The 18803-nt window shown below is 36.6% G+C and overlaps 1 protein-coding gene across 1 annotated transcript in view; it reads right to left on the bottom strand.

The window, feature by feature from the left end:
* The window catches only part of RYR2 (ryanodine receptor 2), a 652366-nt gene that overhangs the window by 390784 nt on the left and 242779 nt on the right, over positions 1–18803 (bottom strand). The window contains exons 4-5 of the mRNA XM_081824340.1: positions 10108–10128; positions 1412–1426 (exon numbers count right to left, since the gene is read on the bottom strand). Of these exons, the coding sequence (XP_081680466.1) occupies positions 1412–1426; positions 10108–10128 (36 nt within the window). The remainder of the gene's footprint in view (positions 1–1411; positions 1427–10107; positions 10129–18803) is intronic.

The following is an 18803-nucleotide window of genomic DNA, read 5'->3' as shown; positions in this document are numbered from 1 at the left end:
TAATCTACATCCAGAATTTTGATTTAACAGGTCTCATAGTTTGTATCTTTTTAAATGATATTCCTTTGAATTTTTTAATTATCTTAAGCCTTTGCTAAGTGAATACAGTAAGTTTCTCTATATGTTGTTTCTTGGCTTTTAGAATAAAAAAAATTAAATTTCATGAATGAAATATGAGAGATAGGATAGGTACATAAAAATGAAACCAAAAAAATTTCTAGTTTATGTCTCAAAAGAATGACATTCTGCTCTTCCCCTTCTTTACCTGCATATTTTCTTCAATAACATGACCATGTACTCTACTCTCCTCTTTGAGCTTATCTCCTTTTAAAACCTTTCCATTTTTCTAATTTGGTTAAGAAATGAAAAGGAGTTAAATTATTTTCACTTCTCCCAGAGTAGGTAATTCGATAATAGCTTCTTGGTGCCTCTTCTAATTTCCCAGAGTACAAATCTCCTACTGTATTCATGCAAGACAGCTTAAAAACAAAACAGTCAGTATAATTCCAAGTGAAAAATTCTTTTTTTTTTTTTTTTTAATTTTTAAGTAGACTCCACGCCCAATGCAGGGCCCAAGGTGGGGCTCGAACTCACAACCCTGAGATCAAGACCTGAGCTGAGGTCAAGAGTCAGATCCCTAAGCGACTAAGCCACCCAGGTGCTCCCTGCCCCAGAGTGAAAACTCTGAAGGAAAGCTGTTGAAAAAAAATTTGTTTTTTTTTTTTTTTTAAAGATTTTATTTATTTGACAGAGAGAGACACAGCGAGAGAGGGAACACAAGCAGGGGGAGTGGGAGAGGGAGAAGCAGGCTTCCTGCTGAGCAGGGAGCCCGATGCGGGGCTCGATCCCAGGACCCCGGGATCATGACCTGAGCCGAAGGCAGACGCTTAACGACTGACCCACCCAGGTGCCCCAAAAATTTATGTTTTAACAGGAGAAATTCCTAACATTGGCTAAATAAAACAATATGTTACAATATGACCCAAGATATCAAACGTCTTTCATTAAGCTGTCAAATCTAAATGCATGATTTATTTAAATTTACAAGTTCCAAAGTTTGATTTAAATTTTTATTTTTTAAGATTTTTTTTTTTATTTATTTGACAGAGAGATAGACAGAGCCAGAGAGCACAAGCAGAGGGAATGGCAGAAGGAGAAAGAGAGGGAGAGGGAGAAGCAGGCTCTACACTGAACAGGGAGCCTGATGTGGGGCTCGATCCCAGACCCCTGGGATCATGACCTGAGCCGAAGGCAGATGCTTAACCATCTGAGCCACCCAGGTGCTCCTGATTTAAATTTTAAAAGCTTGAAAATGTGAACAAAAGTGCCATGAATTCAAAAATAAATACATGTAACCAAACTTAAAACACACAAAGTATTATATACATTAACAGATGATCCAGTGTCTTACCTTCATCATGAATTTCTGTAGGGGCATAAGGAAAAGAGAGAAAATATTAAATATACATTATTTCAAAGATTTTAAAATAGCTCTTATTTATAAAGATTCCACTGTTCAAAATGGAGTTATGTGAACAACAGAAGCATAAAAAACCACATTCACTGTGGTGTCACAAGAAAATTTAGTATCAACTACATGCTAGAGAAAAGGTGTAGCAAGCAAAACTCTCTTTAAAAATGTCTTTACATTAGTTTTTCCTATTTCTGTGAAAACATGCTCCTCTACTTTAATGCCTGATTCAATTTACAACATAGCTAAGCAGAAAAAATAACCAAAGGTAAAATCTCAAAAATTACACTCTGAAAATGCTTTAAATTTTTTTATTTCATTTTTTGCATAAAAATGCCGTGATATAAACAGCAACCCAACAAAGTTTAGTAAAAACAGTGCATCAGAAACAGGTAACGTGAATTGTAAACTAAAATGCTGTGATAAGCTGCTCATATTTCATGCAAATTAACAGTAAGCAAGTCCTACACACTGCATATTGTGAGATGTGAATTTCAAAGAAAAATCACAAAAACTTTTCTTCTTCCCTTAAAATGACACAGCCTCTTTTCATGATTTACATATATTATAACAGCTCTTTTTTGCTTCTACAAAACATAATATGCACATGGCATTTCTTCATTTTCCTTTAGACCCATAGCGTTTGACTCCCTCTTCTTAAAAGGAGTACACAGGTGAGAAAGAGCTAAGAAGGAAAAATGATATTATATTTCCAAACTTAGGGTTAAATTTAGTTGTCACGGCATGTAAGCCCCACAGAGAAAAGATACACATATTTACATTCATTTTAGAGAAAACAGCAAGGGGAAGTTTTCTAAAATAGGTATTTGTAAATACCACAGTAATGTTCCTGAAACATACACGCACAGTAATTTATATATAACTAAATGGCAACTCTACTGTGACTGGGTTGTTTTTTTTTTTTTTAATATTATAATTTGGTTAAAGCTTTATTTAAGTAATCTCTACACCCAACCTGGGGCTCAAACTCTCAACCCCGAGATCAAGAGTTGCATGCTCTTCTGACTGAGCCAGCCAGGCGCCCCTGTACTTCTATAATTTTTAAGGAAAAAGTGTAAAGACCCATTTCATTCTTAGCTTTAAAAATATAGGCTGTTTGCTTACACTGTTGTGATATCAATGGTAAATGATATCAGAAAACTTATTTTCCATGATGAAACTGACCAGTCATCCTAAATGTGATCTCTGGTGATATATACTATCACTACATGAGGAATTAGGAAAAAATCATTTTTCAGCCTTAATTCAAAGAAAAACAAAAACCCAAAATTTTGCTACAGATCACGGTTTATGACAGATACCTTATTCATGAGATTTTTATTTTTTTAATTGATCTAGGTTTTGGAGACTTTTCCTTAAGAAAGTTCTCAGCCAATTTTGTCAGTTATCTAAGGTTAAACTACTTCAGGACTGTAGTAACTAGAAACAAGAACGGTCAGGGCAGTCCCAGGTCTGCTAGTCACAAGTTCTAAGTTGTGTCTCACTTCAAGAAGGGCAAGTCACAGGAGAGAATAATCTGGATATAGGGTAAAAGAGAACAAAAACTGAAAATTAGCAAAGGCCAAAATATCCATCTGTAGAATGAGAAAGAAGAGCAGATGTAATAGACTCACATTATCAAAAGATAATCAAAAACGTGATTTGTGGTGTTACTAACACTACCTATTTGTACAAATCATCTGTTGGTCCATTTGGCTTAAGTTCTAGCGATAACAAAGGGGTAGGTAAGAAATTCAAAACAGATCATTCAAGGGCAAAAAAGAAAGCAAGATACATTAAAACAAAAAGGATAAATACGTTATTTTAATCTCAATATAAACACTGTATGGGTATGATAAAAAGCAACAGAAAAAGTACCAAAAATCTTTTAAACATTGCTGGCAATGATTAAAAAAAAAAAGAAACCCAGGCATAAAGATAAATATTGAAGAGAATAGTCTTGATGTAGGTTAAGAATATCACCTTATGCTTACAAGTTTACACTTATTTATTTCCCTCATGGAAAGATAATTAGATAAAAGCTAAAATTCTATTAGATGAGATACAGAAGTGCAGGACTATAAACACAATTAACAGTCCAGGCACCAACATGGATTGACACTGCTTTCTGTCTAAGAAGAGACTGGAGGAGGATGAAACCCAAAGGGGGAGATTTTAGTTCTTCAGGGTGAAATTGCAAGCAGCTATAGCTCAGTGTCCCCGGTTCAGCGTAATTACTTCAGAACTGGCAGTCGGATGAAGCTTCGAATGTGAGCAAGAGTTGGAAGCATACCAGGCATTATGCAAAATGAACAGGAACCAGCAAGAGCAATAGTGCTTCTTACGCTTTAACTCCAACAAAGATGGCCCCAGGGATCTAACGGATGGCAAACTGAAGCAGAATAGTCTTTGGTCTAGAAAAGTATGTCATTTGATCTAGCACATCAGAAAGACCTTAGGGATTTTCTTAGCATATGCAAATGACCATGAGTAGAAAAACAAATCAGATAGCAATACTCCACTCTGAAAATTGTAATCAAACACTGGACATCAAGAGAATGCACAATTACATTCAAACTGTTGCTGGTATAAAGAAACGGTGATTCAGGTGATGTAAAAAGCTCCTCTACCATAATTAGACCTTTCAGTTCAACCTTGAGTTTTTTAAACTGTTATTTCAGTTTTGTGAAATGACAGTTGATTAAAAAAAATTAATACTTCTGTATATGGACCTGTTTCAGAAGTTTTAAAAGAACCTTTCTGAAATGCCTTTTTAAAAGTTATATAGATATAGAATTAGCACAAAATAAAAATTTGGGGGCTTGTCACTAAGGAGAGTTAGCCAATACAACAATCTAAGAGACTAAGGCAAAATTTTGACTCAGGAGTCCTTTTAAAACGAAGTTTCCATTAGGGGGACAGAATGTCCTACCCTGCACACAAGCTATCCATCGAATTTCACCTCACGGGTCACCTTTTCTCTCCATGTCTCAAAATCCTAAAATTTCTCCATAATCTTCCAACTGGTAACCTCTAATTTGTGAGTGAGGATCCATCTGATAAACTTCATTATGTCGAGAAAAAAAAAAGTTATTTCACCACCAAAGACTTGGGGTTATTGATGGATGTTTCTTTTTTACTGAAGTCTAACTGACATGCAATGTTATATTATTTTCAGGTGTACAATATATTCATCCGACAATCTATACATTACTCGATGCTCCCCACAGTAAGTATAATCACCATACGTTACTATAATATTGCTGACTATATCCCCTATGTTATGCTATTTCAGTTATTTTATAACTGAAAGTCTGTATCTCTTAATCCCTTTCACCTATTTCACCCACCACCCCACCCCCCCAACCTCCCCTCTGGCCACTAGTTTGTTCTCTGCATTTATGAGTCTATTTCTGGTTTTTGTTATTGTTGTTGTTCGTTCATCTGTTTTGTTTTTCGGATTCCACATATAAGTGAAATGATACAGTATGTATCTTTCTCTGTCTGACTTACTTCACTTATCATAATACCCTCTAGGCCCATCCATGGTGGTGGCTGTTTTAAGGTAATAATGTTCCCAACATATTTCAGGGAATGAAAGAAGTTTAAGAGTAAAAACTCCAAGTTCCAAGTGGGTGTATCAAGATAGACTACCTACTAGGATATATGGTTATACATTTGTAAAAACAAAACTCTCAACTACTTCCCTTATTATGACAACATCGTATGCAAATGCTTAACTTTCTAGGGATTCCCCACTAAAAATATCCAAGACTGAACTGATGGACAGACATGTTGACTGTAGGCCCAGAAAGCATCTAAAAGGAGCTCAGCTTCCAGCCCATGAAAGAGCAATGGTACCTGTAATTATAGGTCCCGTGGCTATGCCCTCGCATTGCTCCTATTAATGACGATCCCAGGCACCTAGTGATATGTGCGTGCTGGTATCTTTTAAAGAATTCATTATATTTTGGGGGGCAGGTCGGTAGTAATGTTGTCATTTTTAACCTATCGACAACTCTGTCTAGGCAGGGTTTAAATGGACTGCCTTTTCTTTTGAGTGTAATGGATTTGACATATATATATACATGTGTGGAATTATCTAGTTCTTCTTGAGAAGGATAAGAGAAATAATAATAAGCTGATAAGCTACTATAAATCCTCCCATTTTCTCTCTCAGACACACATTTGTAAATCACTGAGCTGCATGAACATCCAAAATATGAAGTAGAAGAACGATTTAGAGCTTTCGTCTTTGCATAGCTTGTCTTGTGAAAAAGATTTCTTAAATCAAAAACAAAAAATTCATCTCTACACAGAATATATGGGTCATAATGACCTGATTATACATAAAGCCTCACCTATACTCAGACCACCTTGTATATCAAGATAGAGAAGATTCTATTTTTTTTCCAAATCATTTCAAACATGAACAAACCTTGATAACATGAAAGCATTTCACAGACCCTCACATAATAGCACTTGCACATGAAAACACATTATTTAAAAAAAAAAAAAAAACTGTTACTGAGTTAGGAACATTTGAAAGAATTCTGTATTTTAACAATTACAACAGCATCAATGTATTCTTGAAAAGAGCAAGTAAATATATGAGACCTCATTTGGTCTATAGACAATGCTTCACATATAAAAATATCACAATCTTTTCCACCCCTTCTCCCCAAACTCCACCTGTGACCTGCAATCCCAGGCCCCATGTTAGAGACCAAAGCTATGGGTTAGGGGTGCCAGAAGGCTGGGGTGGAGTAGAGGAAAAGAAGAGGCGATCAATCACCTGTTAATCCAGGACTCACCAACGTTATTCTCCCTTGGTGCATGATGAGCAGAATTTGATAACTCAGTAGGCTCATGATCAAACGCAAAACACTCAAAGATGCTCAAAGAGACACTGGGAAACAAGTGGAGAGAGGAAGGGAGGGAGGAAGAGATTGATTAAGACTGATTGATTGACCTTGGATGAAACTATCCAGAATCATGCTTTCAGAAAATTTATAAAGAAGCCATCTTAATTACCATATATATTTAAGTTTTAGAATGCTCCTAAAGGTCTTCATCTGGGGTTGTTAAGTGTACTACACAGATAAGCATAACAGTGTTAAAATAGGACACCTGTCTCAGAACAAAGTCATGGCAAGTACTGCCACATTCTAAACCACACTGTTATACCACCTAAGCAGGAACACCAAAAGGGGTGGCTGAAAATCCACTTGCTGCCCTTGGCTGACCCCCAGTTCTGGTCTTCCAGAAGCAGATGGAGAGCAAAGAGATGATTTCTGGGAGGGAGGTTTTGGTAGGCTCATAGTCCTGCTCTCCCCCGCACCCAAGCTTGCCCTAGCAAGAGTGGCTTCAGAGACACCTGTGTCCTCAGGATGCAGGACACGAGAGACCAGCATCTGACTGTGCCTGAAGATCAAGATGAAGAGACAGGCTAAGTAGGCTGTGGCAGCAGAGGGCAGGGCTGCCACTGGGAGGTGGCCTGCTGCAAACAAGCAGACCGGCCGTCCTAGAAAGAGGCAGCCTGGAGAATGTCTGTAATGCCCCCAAGAGACCGTAGGACAAGGCAGTCATCACCACCGACCAGCTGGGGGACCAGTGGCTGCAGCAAGAGAACCACAGGTCAGATTTCTGGGGATGGGCATGCCCCAGAAAACCCTCCCAAGTGCCCCCAAAGCATGTCAGCTTTAACACCCAACAAGCTTGATGAACAGCACTGCTATCAAGACTTCCTGCCAACTCTCCTCTTCTCCCATGTTCCCACTACACCCTGAGAGGGGCAGGAGCTCTGGACAAGGGGCAGAGGTGTGAGGAACCCAGCAGCATGAAGTGAGAGGCAGCTTCCCACAGCCCTTTCCCCTCCAGGCCTAGACTGGGCCCCAAGACAAGTAACTTGCACTAACTTCAGACTTCACCTATTACACAGGATTGGGCGATTTAATTACCAAAATGAAACTTTTGTGACTTGAAATGACTGGCGGGGGTGTCTCATGGTCCGAATATAAGAAAGGTTGTAGGACCCATCCTAATTTAACCAATGGGACAGAGGAGAACAAGGCCCCCCCAGAGCAGGTAGGTAGGCAGGGAGTTAATTTGTTTTTGGTTACCCTTCAAGGTACCTGTTATCGTAGAATTTCAAACTTCTGATGACAAATGCATAAGATTTTAATTACACGGGTCTTCAAAGAAAGAAAGAGTTCAAATCTAAAAATTACTGAGTGATGTGCTCATAGTGACTATCAGTTTTCTCAAATGAATCCAGAAGGGTATTTTAATTACATGATACCTAAATGGCAGTATATTCCAGCATCAATGTTTTATTATTAATATCATGGTAATATTTTAGAACAATAAAGGACTAGTCCAGATTCTGACCCTACAGACAAGGAGATTATATCCACAGAGAGCCTACATAACTGCATGATTTTCAGCTCAATATTACTTCCATTACTTTCTCAGAATCAGAAAGAAATCTCTACTGCAAAGATTTACAAATAAACTTAATTTTGAGATGCGAATATTACTCAGCCATCAGAAAAGATGAATACCCAACTTTTACATCAACATGGATGGGACTGGAGGAGATTATGCTAAGTGAAATAAGTCAAGCAGAGAAAGTCAATTATATGGTTTCACTTATTTGTGGAACATAAGGAATAACATGGAGGACATTAGGAGAAGGAAGGGAAAAATGGGGGGGGAAATGGAAGGAGAGATGAACCATGAGAGATTATGGACCTGAGAAACAAACAGGGTTTTAGAGGGGAGGGGGGAGGGGGGAGGGGGATTGGTTAGCCCGGTGACGGGTATTAAGGAGGGTACGTACTGCATGGAGCACTGGGTGTTATACGAAAACAATGGATCGTGGATCACCACATCAAAAACCAATGATGTATTGTATGGTGACTAACATAACATAATAAAATTTTTAAAAAATTTAAAAAAATAAGAAAAAGCCACATAGTGAGGCAGATCAAAAGTAGCCAGCTACACAGAGGAAGAAAGAGGAAATACTTACAGACAATGTGCAAACATCCTATTTCCAGGAGATTTGAAAGTGGCTTGAATGGTTGGTTCAAGAAAAAGTATCTAGGTATGGAACAGAAATGGTGTAATAGAAGTGAAGGGGTACAAAGATAAGAAAAGACAAAGAGACTTGTTTCAGGATGGCTGATATTGCCGGGGGACCCAAAAAGGTGACAAACATGTTCTGAGAAACAGGATTTCATTCCCAAGACAAGAACAATGTGAAGCCTGGATTAGAATTTTAACTACAGGCACAGAAGATAAGAAATTTCAAAACAAAAACAAATTGAACAAAATTAGGAATAGTTTAGCTATGAATAGATAATGAATTTAAATTATCGCCAGAAATATAATATTGAAGCAGTAGTTCTCAAAATCAATATATAGGTGTCATCATCATGGAAATGGTCACTTATTAAAAAAAAAAAAAGTTTCCATGAGTATAAAGGGATATAGTAAGTGCAAAAGAACCAAGATCCACAAAAAGAGGTGAACTGCACTCATTTGGGAAACAGCACCAAAAGCCTCCTGAAAAGGCAGCAAATGTTCACAATATGGAGAATATTGAGAAAATCAGATCCCACAATCAGGAAAAATAATAAAAATGAAGCCCATCAGTTAAGCCAATCTTTAAAAAGTCATCCTATTAAGTCACAGAGCAAATAAAAACAAAATAATACAACAATGGAAATAATACAATATGCGCCTCCCTGCTTTGCATGCTCTGGAAAAAAGTGGATCAGGAACATCAGTGTTGGTGAGACTCTAATTTCCATTCAGAATTATTTGGGATATTCAGGGTCTTTGGGACTGGTCTTTTTAGCAGAAGAGGAAAGGGACACCAACGTAGTAATGTGGCCACTTTACACAATTTGTCACAATGTTGGTCCAGACTTAGCTTCTGGAATCCTGCAACGGCACCTTTCCTCATACTACGGTCATTTCCCTTTTTTTTTAAGATTACATTTTTGAGGGGAGGTGGGTGGGGGGGATGGGCTAGCCCAGTGATGGGTATTAAGGAGGGCACATAATGCATGGAGCACTGGGTGTTACACGAAAACAATGAATCATGGATCATTACATCAAAAAACTAATGATGTATTGTATGGTGACTAACATAATAAAATTAAATTTTAAAAAATGGGAACTCAATAAAGAAAATAAACCTGAAAAAAAAAAAAAAAGACTGCATTCATACAGGTGACAAACCATTTCTATAGGACCTGGAAAAATAGAGGAGGCAAGAAGTAGGACTTGAAACAGTCAAGATTTTTTTTGATAAGAGATACACAATATTAATAATAAAAGCCTTCCTTTGATCAGCAGCATATTATAATTACAAAGCCACTGAGAAAGCATATGCTTGTAAGGTATGGAGAGTATTTCAATCTACCTCATTTCAGATGAAGAAAAACCAAAAATCTCTAAGGTTCTAACTAGAGATCAGTAAAATATTGGTTCATTACAAGATAGCAGTTATTTCTAAGACTCAGAGTCCAAGCCACAATGGGAAGCAAAGCAGAAGGACTAGAGGCAACAGCAAACATGCACTCGCTTAGATCACAATTTCTTTGTAAATACATGGAAACACATACCCATTTTTCCACATCAACTTGCTGTGGAAAGAAAAAGCCAAAATAAATAACAAGCAAACAAATAAATATGTGGTGATGTTTCAATTAATGTCACTTCGATAAACTGAAATGTGGTCCCTGCACTAAAATCTACTTCAAATTCTAACAGATAATAAAAGTATTCAAAATTTTCATTAATAACATTTAATCTCCTCAAACAACAAGAAAAATCAATTAATTTAGTAATCAGAACTTCTAAAGTTATTAGGCTAGAAAAGCACCAGGTACATGAAATAATAGTAATCCAACATATTTAAAAGCAAAATGAACCTTTACCTAATTCTCGAACCTAAGAGGCCTCCTGATTTAGGGACAACTATTCTCCTCTAAGTATCTAGTTAATGAAAAAGATCACTTTAGAAATACAGCATCTAACTATAAAAATATTTCATGTAATACAAGTAAAATTTCTCTTACTCCAATCTTCCTAATGTTGTATAAAATGTCACAATATAATAAAAGGCATGCCTTGTCAAATAATTCTGAAATTATATCAGCAAATTACTTTTAAAATTGCATTAATGAATGCCTGTTACCCTCATAATCATTATGTGATTCTTTAAAAAACTAAGTGAATATAATTATACTCCAAAGTGTAAAATAGAATAAAAAAACCATACATCAACAAGGACTGTCTTCTACAATGCTCTAGGATTCCTAGCAAATCAATCAGAACAACAACAAAAAATCAACATTGAGGGGCATACTCTGTCTCAAAGTTAAGTTTCCATGACCCATACTTCCCCCTTCTATAACACATATGATTGGTGTCCTGTGACATTGGAGCTTTGCTTCACATTCTTCATATATTTAATTTTATTTGTAACCATTTTCCCTAGAAAAATCCATTAATCAGGGAAGAATCTAATGCTATTTAGGCAGAAATCTTAGGCCATAGCTAAGAATCTGCTTCCCTTGGTAAGGAAGCTCCTAGGAGGAAATGTGTATAAAATATAACATACAGAGTGGTATTTTTAAGATATTATAAAGTGATATAAAAATATCAACCTAAATATACAGGTGGAATTGTTTTGAAGCCTCAGTGAAATTCAATTCACTTAAATTTCTTGTAATAGAGCACTTTGATTTATTTAACAATTTGGTTAGTCCTCTGAAAAATCTGTTCTAAGCCTCCTCCCAACCTTTTCATTTTAAAAACACGCAATTGCTATTTAAGAAAGAAAAATTTACTGAATGGAAAGGCCTAGTTTTCACTATACATTTTTAAGGTATTTGGCTGTGATAGAAAGTTCAAGTCCTCTTTTTAAACATTAACCTATTAGAGTGATGAATTTATTTCTCTGGATTCTGGGGCAAAGGGAAGCAATTTAGTCAGTTATAAAATAGTTACCATTTACTTTTCTACCTCCAAAAGGACAAATTCTTATATTTATTGTCTTTCAAGAACAACACCTCAAGGAAATGTGAAATGATTTCCTTTAAACATTTGTCAGGAAAACAAAATATGCCACACTTCCAGTGACTTCAATGATTAGCAAAGACATTGTATTAACCCATCGCTATTTTCACTTCTAAATGTTAAACGTTCTCTCTCACCCACACACACACACACACACTTGCATCAGTGCAAATATAGAGGCTTGTAGGATTTTTCTAGAAGAAAGAGAACTTAAAATCAAGAGTCAAAACTACCATTAATAATAGAAGTTCTTTAATGATGTATATTTACAAAGAGAAACAGTTTCATAAGTAGCAAGAATTAGTAGCAATATAAAAAGTCAGTATCCCAATACCCAAAGAAAGGCTTAGCAACAGCATGTGCCAGGGATGAATTATCAGATCAACACACAAGACAAGACAAATGGCCCACAAATTTAAAAGACGAAAGTGCAATAAAATTGTAATTATTCATAAGCGATGCAGAAAGATTTCATGACACGTCTCTTATTAATGTTAACAAGAATCATTTCATTAAATGCCTGCAAATGGTGAAGAGGAGAATGATTTCTGTGGAGCTAATTGAGGAAGGGAAATATAAAGTTCACAATAACCTTGATTAATTTTATACTTCAAGTAATTACCAAATCCATAAAGCATATAAGACAAATGAACATTCATTCCAATCATTTATTATCCAAACATTTGGGATTTTTAAAAAATACAGAGATTTCATTAATTTAGAGAAAATAAATATTTTAATATCTCTAGGAAATTACATCAAATATTCTATCATAATAAGACTAAAAAGGGCAACCTCATTTTTCAAATAAAACAAAACTTACATTAAGAAAAACAAAATTTAACTGAGGGTTGCTGGAGTGGTGGGGGGTGGGAGGGATGGGGTGGCTGGGTGATAGACACTGGGGAGGGTATGTGCTATGGTGAGTGCTGTGAATTGTGTAAGACTGATGAATCACAGACCTGTACCCCTGAAACAAATAATACATTATATGTTAAAAAAAAAAAAAAAGAAGATAGTAGGAAGGGAAAAATGAAGGGGGGGAATCGGAGGGGGAGATGAACCATGAGACACTATGGACTCTGAGAAACAAACTGAGGGTTCTAGAGGGAAGGGGGTGGGAGGATGGGTTAGCCTGGTGATGGGTATTAAAGAGGGCACGTTTGCATGGAGCACTGGGTGTTATATGCAAACAATGAATCATGGATCACTACATCAAAAACTAATGATGCAATGTATGGTGATTAACATAATAAAAAAAATTTAAATACCAACCTGATTTTGCAGAGAGGACAGGAGTTAAAAATATAAGAGTAATTAATCCTAAATTATATCATTATATGAAAGATGGAACATTCATATGACATCTCTATTTCTCTACTCATATTTTAATTAGTACATTTAGGACATATAAACATGAACTGCTCCATAACCTTAAAAAATTGGTCGCTTCTTCCAAATTGCTTAACTCATTTTACTGTGTAAGGTGAAGAATTTTATTGCTATTAAATCTATAAGCCACCCACAAAGTAGTTACTATGTGCCTCACTATGAACTAAATGCTTTACATGTAATCTTACTGTCTGCATTTTACAATATGAAGAAACAAAGGACATATAAAGATGTTATGAACACAATGAAAAAAATGTTACTTAGTTACTAAACAATGGAACTAGACCTGAAATTGGGTCTCTGACTTCAAAGCCCCATACTCCCTGCCACTACTAGGTACACCATAGGCAAGTCACATCATTTTTTTTTCCTCTTTTTTTTTTTTTAAGATTTTTATTTATTTGAGAGAGAGAGAGAAAGCAAGCGTGCATGAGCAGAGGGGAGGGGCAGAGGGAAAGGGAGAAGCAGACTCTCCACCGAGCAGGGATCCTGATGCCACGCATGATCCCAGGATCCTGGGATCATGACCTGAACCAAAGGCAGATACCCAACCGACTGAACCACCCAGGCTCTTTTGTTTCAAAATTTTATTCGCATTTAATTTGAAATTGCTCTACAGCCTATTTCTTCTGGTAAGTGCCACCCAATACAACATGTTAACATCAAAATAAGAAAAAGTAAAATGCACCTAGAAATTTTTTCTTAAGTAGGCTCCATGACCAATGTGGCCTTGAACTCACGACCCTGAGATCAAGAGAGATGCTCTATGGACTGAGCCAGCCAGGTGCCCCAAATTCTTGTAACATCATAGATGTTTAGTTTCAGTTGTTCAAGGCATGTTTGGTTTTCTGCATAGATACATTTTCTAAATAATTATACCACAACAATAAAACATTCATCATGAATATATAGTTTTTAATATCAAGACATTACACAAAAAAGTAATTATAATATTTAATGCAAACCTACAATCGACTACAATGCTGTTAAATTTTTTTAAGTAATAAATTACAGAAAAGTGAAAAGAAAAAACTGTTCTACCCTATAAATAATTCTCCACCACACAGGCTGTTTATTATTAAGACTGCAAGGGAAGGGGTGGGGACATGAAAATTTGCACACTGTGTTCCAGGATTCAAAATATGATGAAGTCATCTAGATTTTTTAAAGTAAGTTATGATTCGGAGAGGCCATGTTTTTAATGAGTATAATGAGTTTGGAAAAATATGTAAGTCATGAGTATACAGTTTGCTGAAATTTTACTGCATAAACAAACCTATGTAATCAGCACCCCGATCTAAATATAGGATACTACTACGACCTAGAGGCTACCTTCACATCCTCCCTAAAGATAACAATTATTCTATCACTATTAATTAGTTTTGCCTTTTCTTATTTTGAAAATATAGAGTATATTCTCTTTTTATCTAGCTCCTTTAGCTGACATTAGGTTTATAAAATTCATCACATTGTCGCATGTGGTAGTAATTCATTTTCCCATTTTCCACTGTATGAATATATCATAATTTACTTATCCATTCAACAGCTAGAGTAGTGATCTACTGCAATTTGGAAATGGTACTACTGAAATTCTTTGCCAATTTTTCAAACAAGTCTGACTCAAACAGTAAAAATCCAAAATAACTTAAAACTACTTTGTTTTGCATCACTCGCCATCAGGGAAATACAAATCAAAACCATAATGAGATACCACCTCAAACCAGTCACAATGGCTAAAATTAACAAGTCAGGAAACAACAAATGTTGGCAAGGATTTGGAGAAAGGGGAACCCTCCTACAATGTTGGTAGGATTGAAGCTGGTGCAACCACTCTGGAAAACAGTAGGGAGGTTCCTCAAGACGTTAAAAATAGAGCTACCCTACAACCCAGCAATTGCACTACTGGGTATTTACCCCAAAGATACATATGTAGTGATCCGAAGGGGCACCTGCACCCCAATGTTTATAGCAGCAATGTCCACAATAGCCAAACTATGGAAAGAACCCAGATGTCCATCGACAGATGAATGGATAAAGAAGATATGTGGTGTATATACATATATATATATACATATATATATATATATATGTACACGCACATACACACACAATGGAATACTACTCAGCCATCAAACAAATTAAATCTTGCCATTAGCAACAACATGGATGGAACTAGAGGGTATTATGCTAAGTGAAATAAGTCCATCAGATAAAGACAATTGTCATGCGGTTTCACTCATATGTGGAATATAAGAAATAGCGCAGAGGACCATAGGGTAAAAGAGGGAAAACTGAATGGGAAGAAATCAGAGAGGGAGACAAACCATGAGAGAATCTTCACTCTAGGAAACAAACAGGGTTGCTGGACAGGAGGTGGGAGGGAGGATGGGGTAACTGGGTGATGGGCATTAAGGAGGGCACGTGATGTAATGAGCGCTGGGTGTTATACGCAACTGATGAATTACTGAACTCTACATCTGAAACTAATGATGTACTGTATGTTGGCTAATAGGATTTAAATTAAAAAAAAAAAAAACACTACTTTGTTTTGGTTTACATGTTCCCTTTCTCCCACCTCCCCAAAACAAAACAGATTTCTTGGTGCCTAGTTATTTGTTGAATAAGTTACCCAACTGCCATTTAATAAGGAATTAAAAGAAATCCACATTATACAGTTTTATTAAAATATTGTCACGTAGATAGGTCAATTACATTTCAACAAGCAGTGAGTTTATCCTTTGGCAGCAGGAAGGGAAAAGAAACTAATACTTACTAAGAACCTACAACCACAGATACTGTGCTGGGTATTTTTATACTCACTTTCTCCCCGTAACTATTAGTTTTAACAGTTAGCAAGGATGTATTTTTTATTTCTGTTTTCTTTTTAATTTTCGTATATAATTACAAACAACAGAATTGAAGATTCACTGGATTGCAAACTGAGGTATTTACCTAAATGTTCTCAGGCGTAAGCCACGTAATATTAAAATGGAAAATACAAAGTATTAAATTAGAATGAACATGGGGCGCCTGGGTGGCTCAGTTGGTTGAGCGACTGCCTTCGGCTCAGGTCATGATTCTGGAGTCCCTGGATCGAGTCCCGCATCGGGCTCCCTGCTCGGCGAGGAGCCTGCTTCTCCCTCTAACCCTCCCCCCTCTCATGTACTCTCTCTCTCTCTCATTCTCACTCTCTCAAATAAATAAATAAATCTTTAAAAAAAAAATTAGAATGAACAGATGTGGTGCTAATGCTGAGGAAATTATAATTTTAAAAAAAAGCATGTCCCCATACTTCAATATTGAACGTGGTTTGTATTTTATTTTTTTAAAGATTTTATTTATTTATTTGAAAGAGAGAGACACAGCGAGAGAGGGAACACAAGCAGGGGGAGTGGGAGAGGGAGAAGCAGGCTCCCCGCAGAGCAGGGAGCCCGATGCGGGACTCAATCCCAGGACCCTGGGATCATGACCTGAGCCGAAGGCAGTCACTTAACCGACTGAGCCACCCAGGCGCCCGAACGTGGTTTGTATTTTAAACCACATGAGACCCCAAAGTCCTTTCTGCTATCAGTTGAAGAAAAAAAAAAAAAGTTCATCATAAACTTAATTAAGCAAATGAAGTCACAAAAATGAAGTCCAGTAAAATTCACTGAGTTAGTCCAATTTCTTGGCTTTATTCTGATTTTTTTTTTTTAATCAGACAGAACCTTCATATTTTTGGAAGTTTGTGAAACAATGAAACAGCTTTAATACAGTCAACTTGGCAATCTCTCACACTAACACATTTAACTTAATTGCAGGAAAGAGTTTAGAAAATCCACTCGAAAGCAATTTTTTTCCTTCTAAAAGTTAAGCTAAGTAATAGAGGACTAAGATCTACCGCTTCCTAAATTATTCCCATTTTAGAAAAGGAACAGTTCCTGTAATACTGCCTTAAATTGCTTTCTGAATTTGTCCAAATCCTCAGGAACACCTACTTACTCTTTAAGCACAGAATATGTCAAAATGGCTCTTGCATAAACTTTAATGTTAACAAATTCAAATGGATAGGTGCTAACCAATACTATAGTGGCTCTCTTTCAGGTAGGTTCTCATGAGAATTAACTAAGTTCAATTAAATACCACAAGTAAATTCATTGGGAAAATAAATCATCAAGAAAAGTGTGAACAATTTGTGAGGGGAAAAAATAACAAGGTGGAACTTTCCCGATTAAATATTAAAATATTTCCAAAATACAGTGATCAAATCAGTGCTGTCTGGGCATAATAATGGACAGACATGCATGACAGAATATTTAATTTAGAGAAACATATTTGGAAATGTATGAATTTAATGTATGACTAAAAAGGGGGCGCCTGGGTGGCTCAGTTGGTTAAGCGACTGCCTTCGGCTCAGGTCATGATCCTGGAGTCCTGGGATCGAGTCCCGCATTGGGCTCCCTGCTCGGCGGGGAGTCTGCTTCTCCCTCTGACCCTATCCCCTCTCATGCTCTCTCTATCTCATTGTCTCTCTCAAATAAATAAATAAAATCTTTAAAAAAAAAATGTATGACTAAAAAAGCATCACAATCAATAAGAAAGGGAATCATCAGTCATGAACAATGATGAAACTTTTGCTTAGCTATTGGGGAAAAATAATCAACTGAAATACTAACCTTAAATGAACTCTGAATGAATCTACTATGAGTAATAATAAACTCCATATAATAAGCTAATAAATTCCAGATTCATTTACTATAAAAAAGTGAGGGATGCAGGATGCCTGGGTGGCTCAGTTAGTTAAGCGTCTGTCTTAGGGTCAGGTCATGATCCCAGGACTCTGTGATCAAGTCTCACATCGGGTTCAGTGTGGAGCCTGCTTCTCCCCCTGCCTCTCTCCCCGCTCCTGCTCTCACTCTCTCTGACAAATAAATAAATAAAATCTTAAAAAAAAAAAAGTGAAGGATGCAAAGAAGAAAACACTGATTCTAACAAAACAATTCAATGCATTTCCAAAGAAAATCCCAGCAAGTTATTTTGTGGATACTGACAAACTGATTCTAAAGCTTATATGGGAATGCAAAAAAAAAAAACCCAGAATAGCCAACACAACATTGATGGAGAAAAATTAAGAGGATGGACACTATCCAACATGAAGACTTACTCTAAAGTTACGGTCATCAAGACAGTGTGAGACTGGCAAAAGAACAGACAAAGAGATCATTAGAACAGAAGAGAAAGCCCAGAAACAGACCCACATAAATACAGTCAACTGATCTTTGGCCAAGGGTCAAAGGTAATTTAATGAAAAAAGGATGGTCTTTTTACCAAATAATGCTGGAAAAACTGGACATCCTCGTGGGAAAAAGAAAAGAATCTAGATACAGACCTTAAACCCTTTGCAAAAATTAATTAAAAATGGATCACATACTTAAATGTACCACATAAAATAATAAAACCCCTAGAAGATAACACAGGTGAAAATCTGCATGACCTTGGGTTTTGCAATGACTTTTTAGATATAACACCAAAGCATGATCCATGAGAAAAAAAATTGACAAGTTGGGCTTCGTTAAAATTAAATCTTCTAGACTGTTGAATCTCAGATCTGTACCTCTGAAACAAATAATGCAATATATGTTAAGAAAAAAAAAAAAGATGAAGAAAGTAGCGGGAGGGGAAGAATGAAGCGGGGGAAATCGGAGGGGTAGACGAACCATGAGAGACGATGGACTCTGAAAAACAAACAGGGTTCTGGAGGGGAGGGGGGTGGGAGGATGGGTTAGCCTGGTGGTGGGTATTGAGGAGGGCACATTCTGCATGGAGCACTGGGTGTTATGCACAAACAATGAATCATGGAACACTT

Source organism: Leptonychotes weddellii, chromosome 6 (genome assembly GCF_054177405.1).
Source record: "Leptonychotes weddellii isolate Sample4059 chromosome 6, ASM5417740v2, whole genome shotgun sequence".
Classification (NCBI taxonomy): Eukaryota; Metazoa; Chordata; class Mammalia; order Carnivora; family Phocidae; genus Leptonychotes; species Leptonychotes weddellii.
The sequence above is the reverse complement of the archived record's forward strand: the minus strand, read 5'-3'. Positions and strand labels throughout refer to the sequence as shown.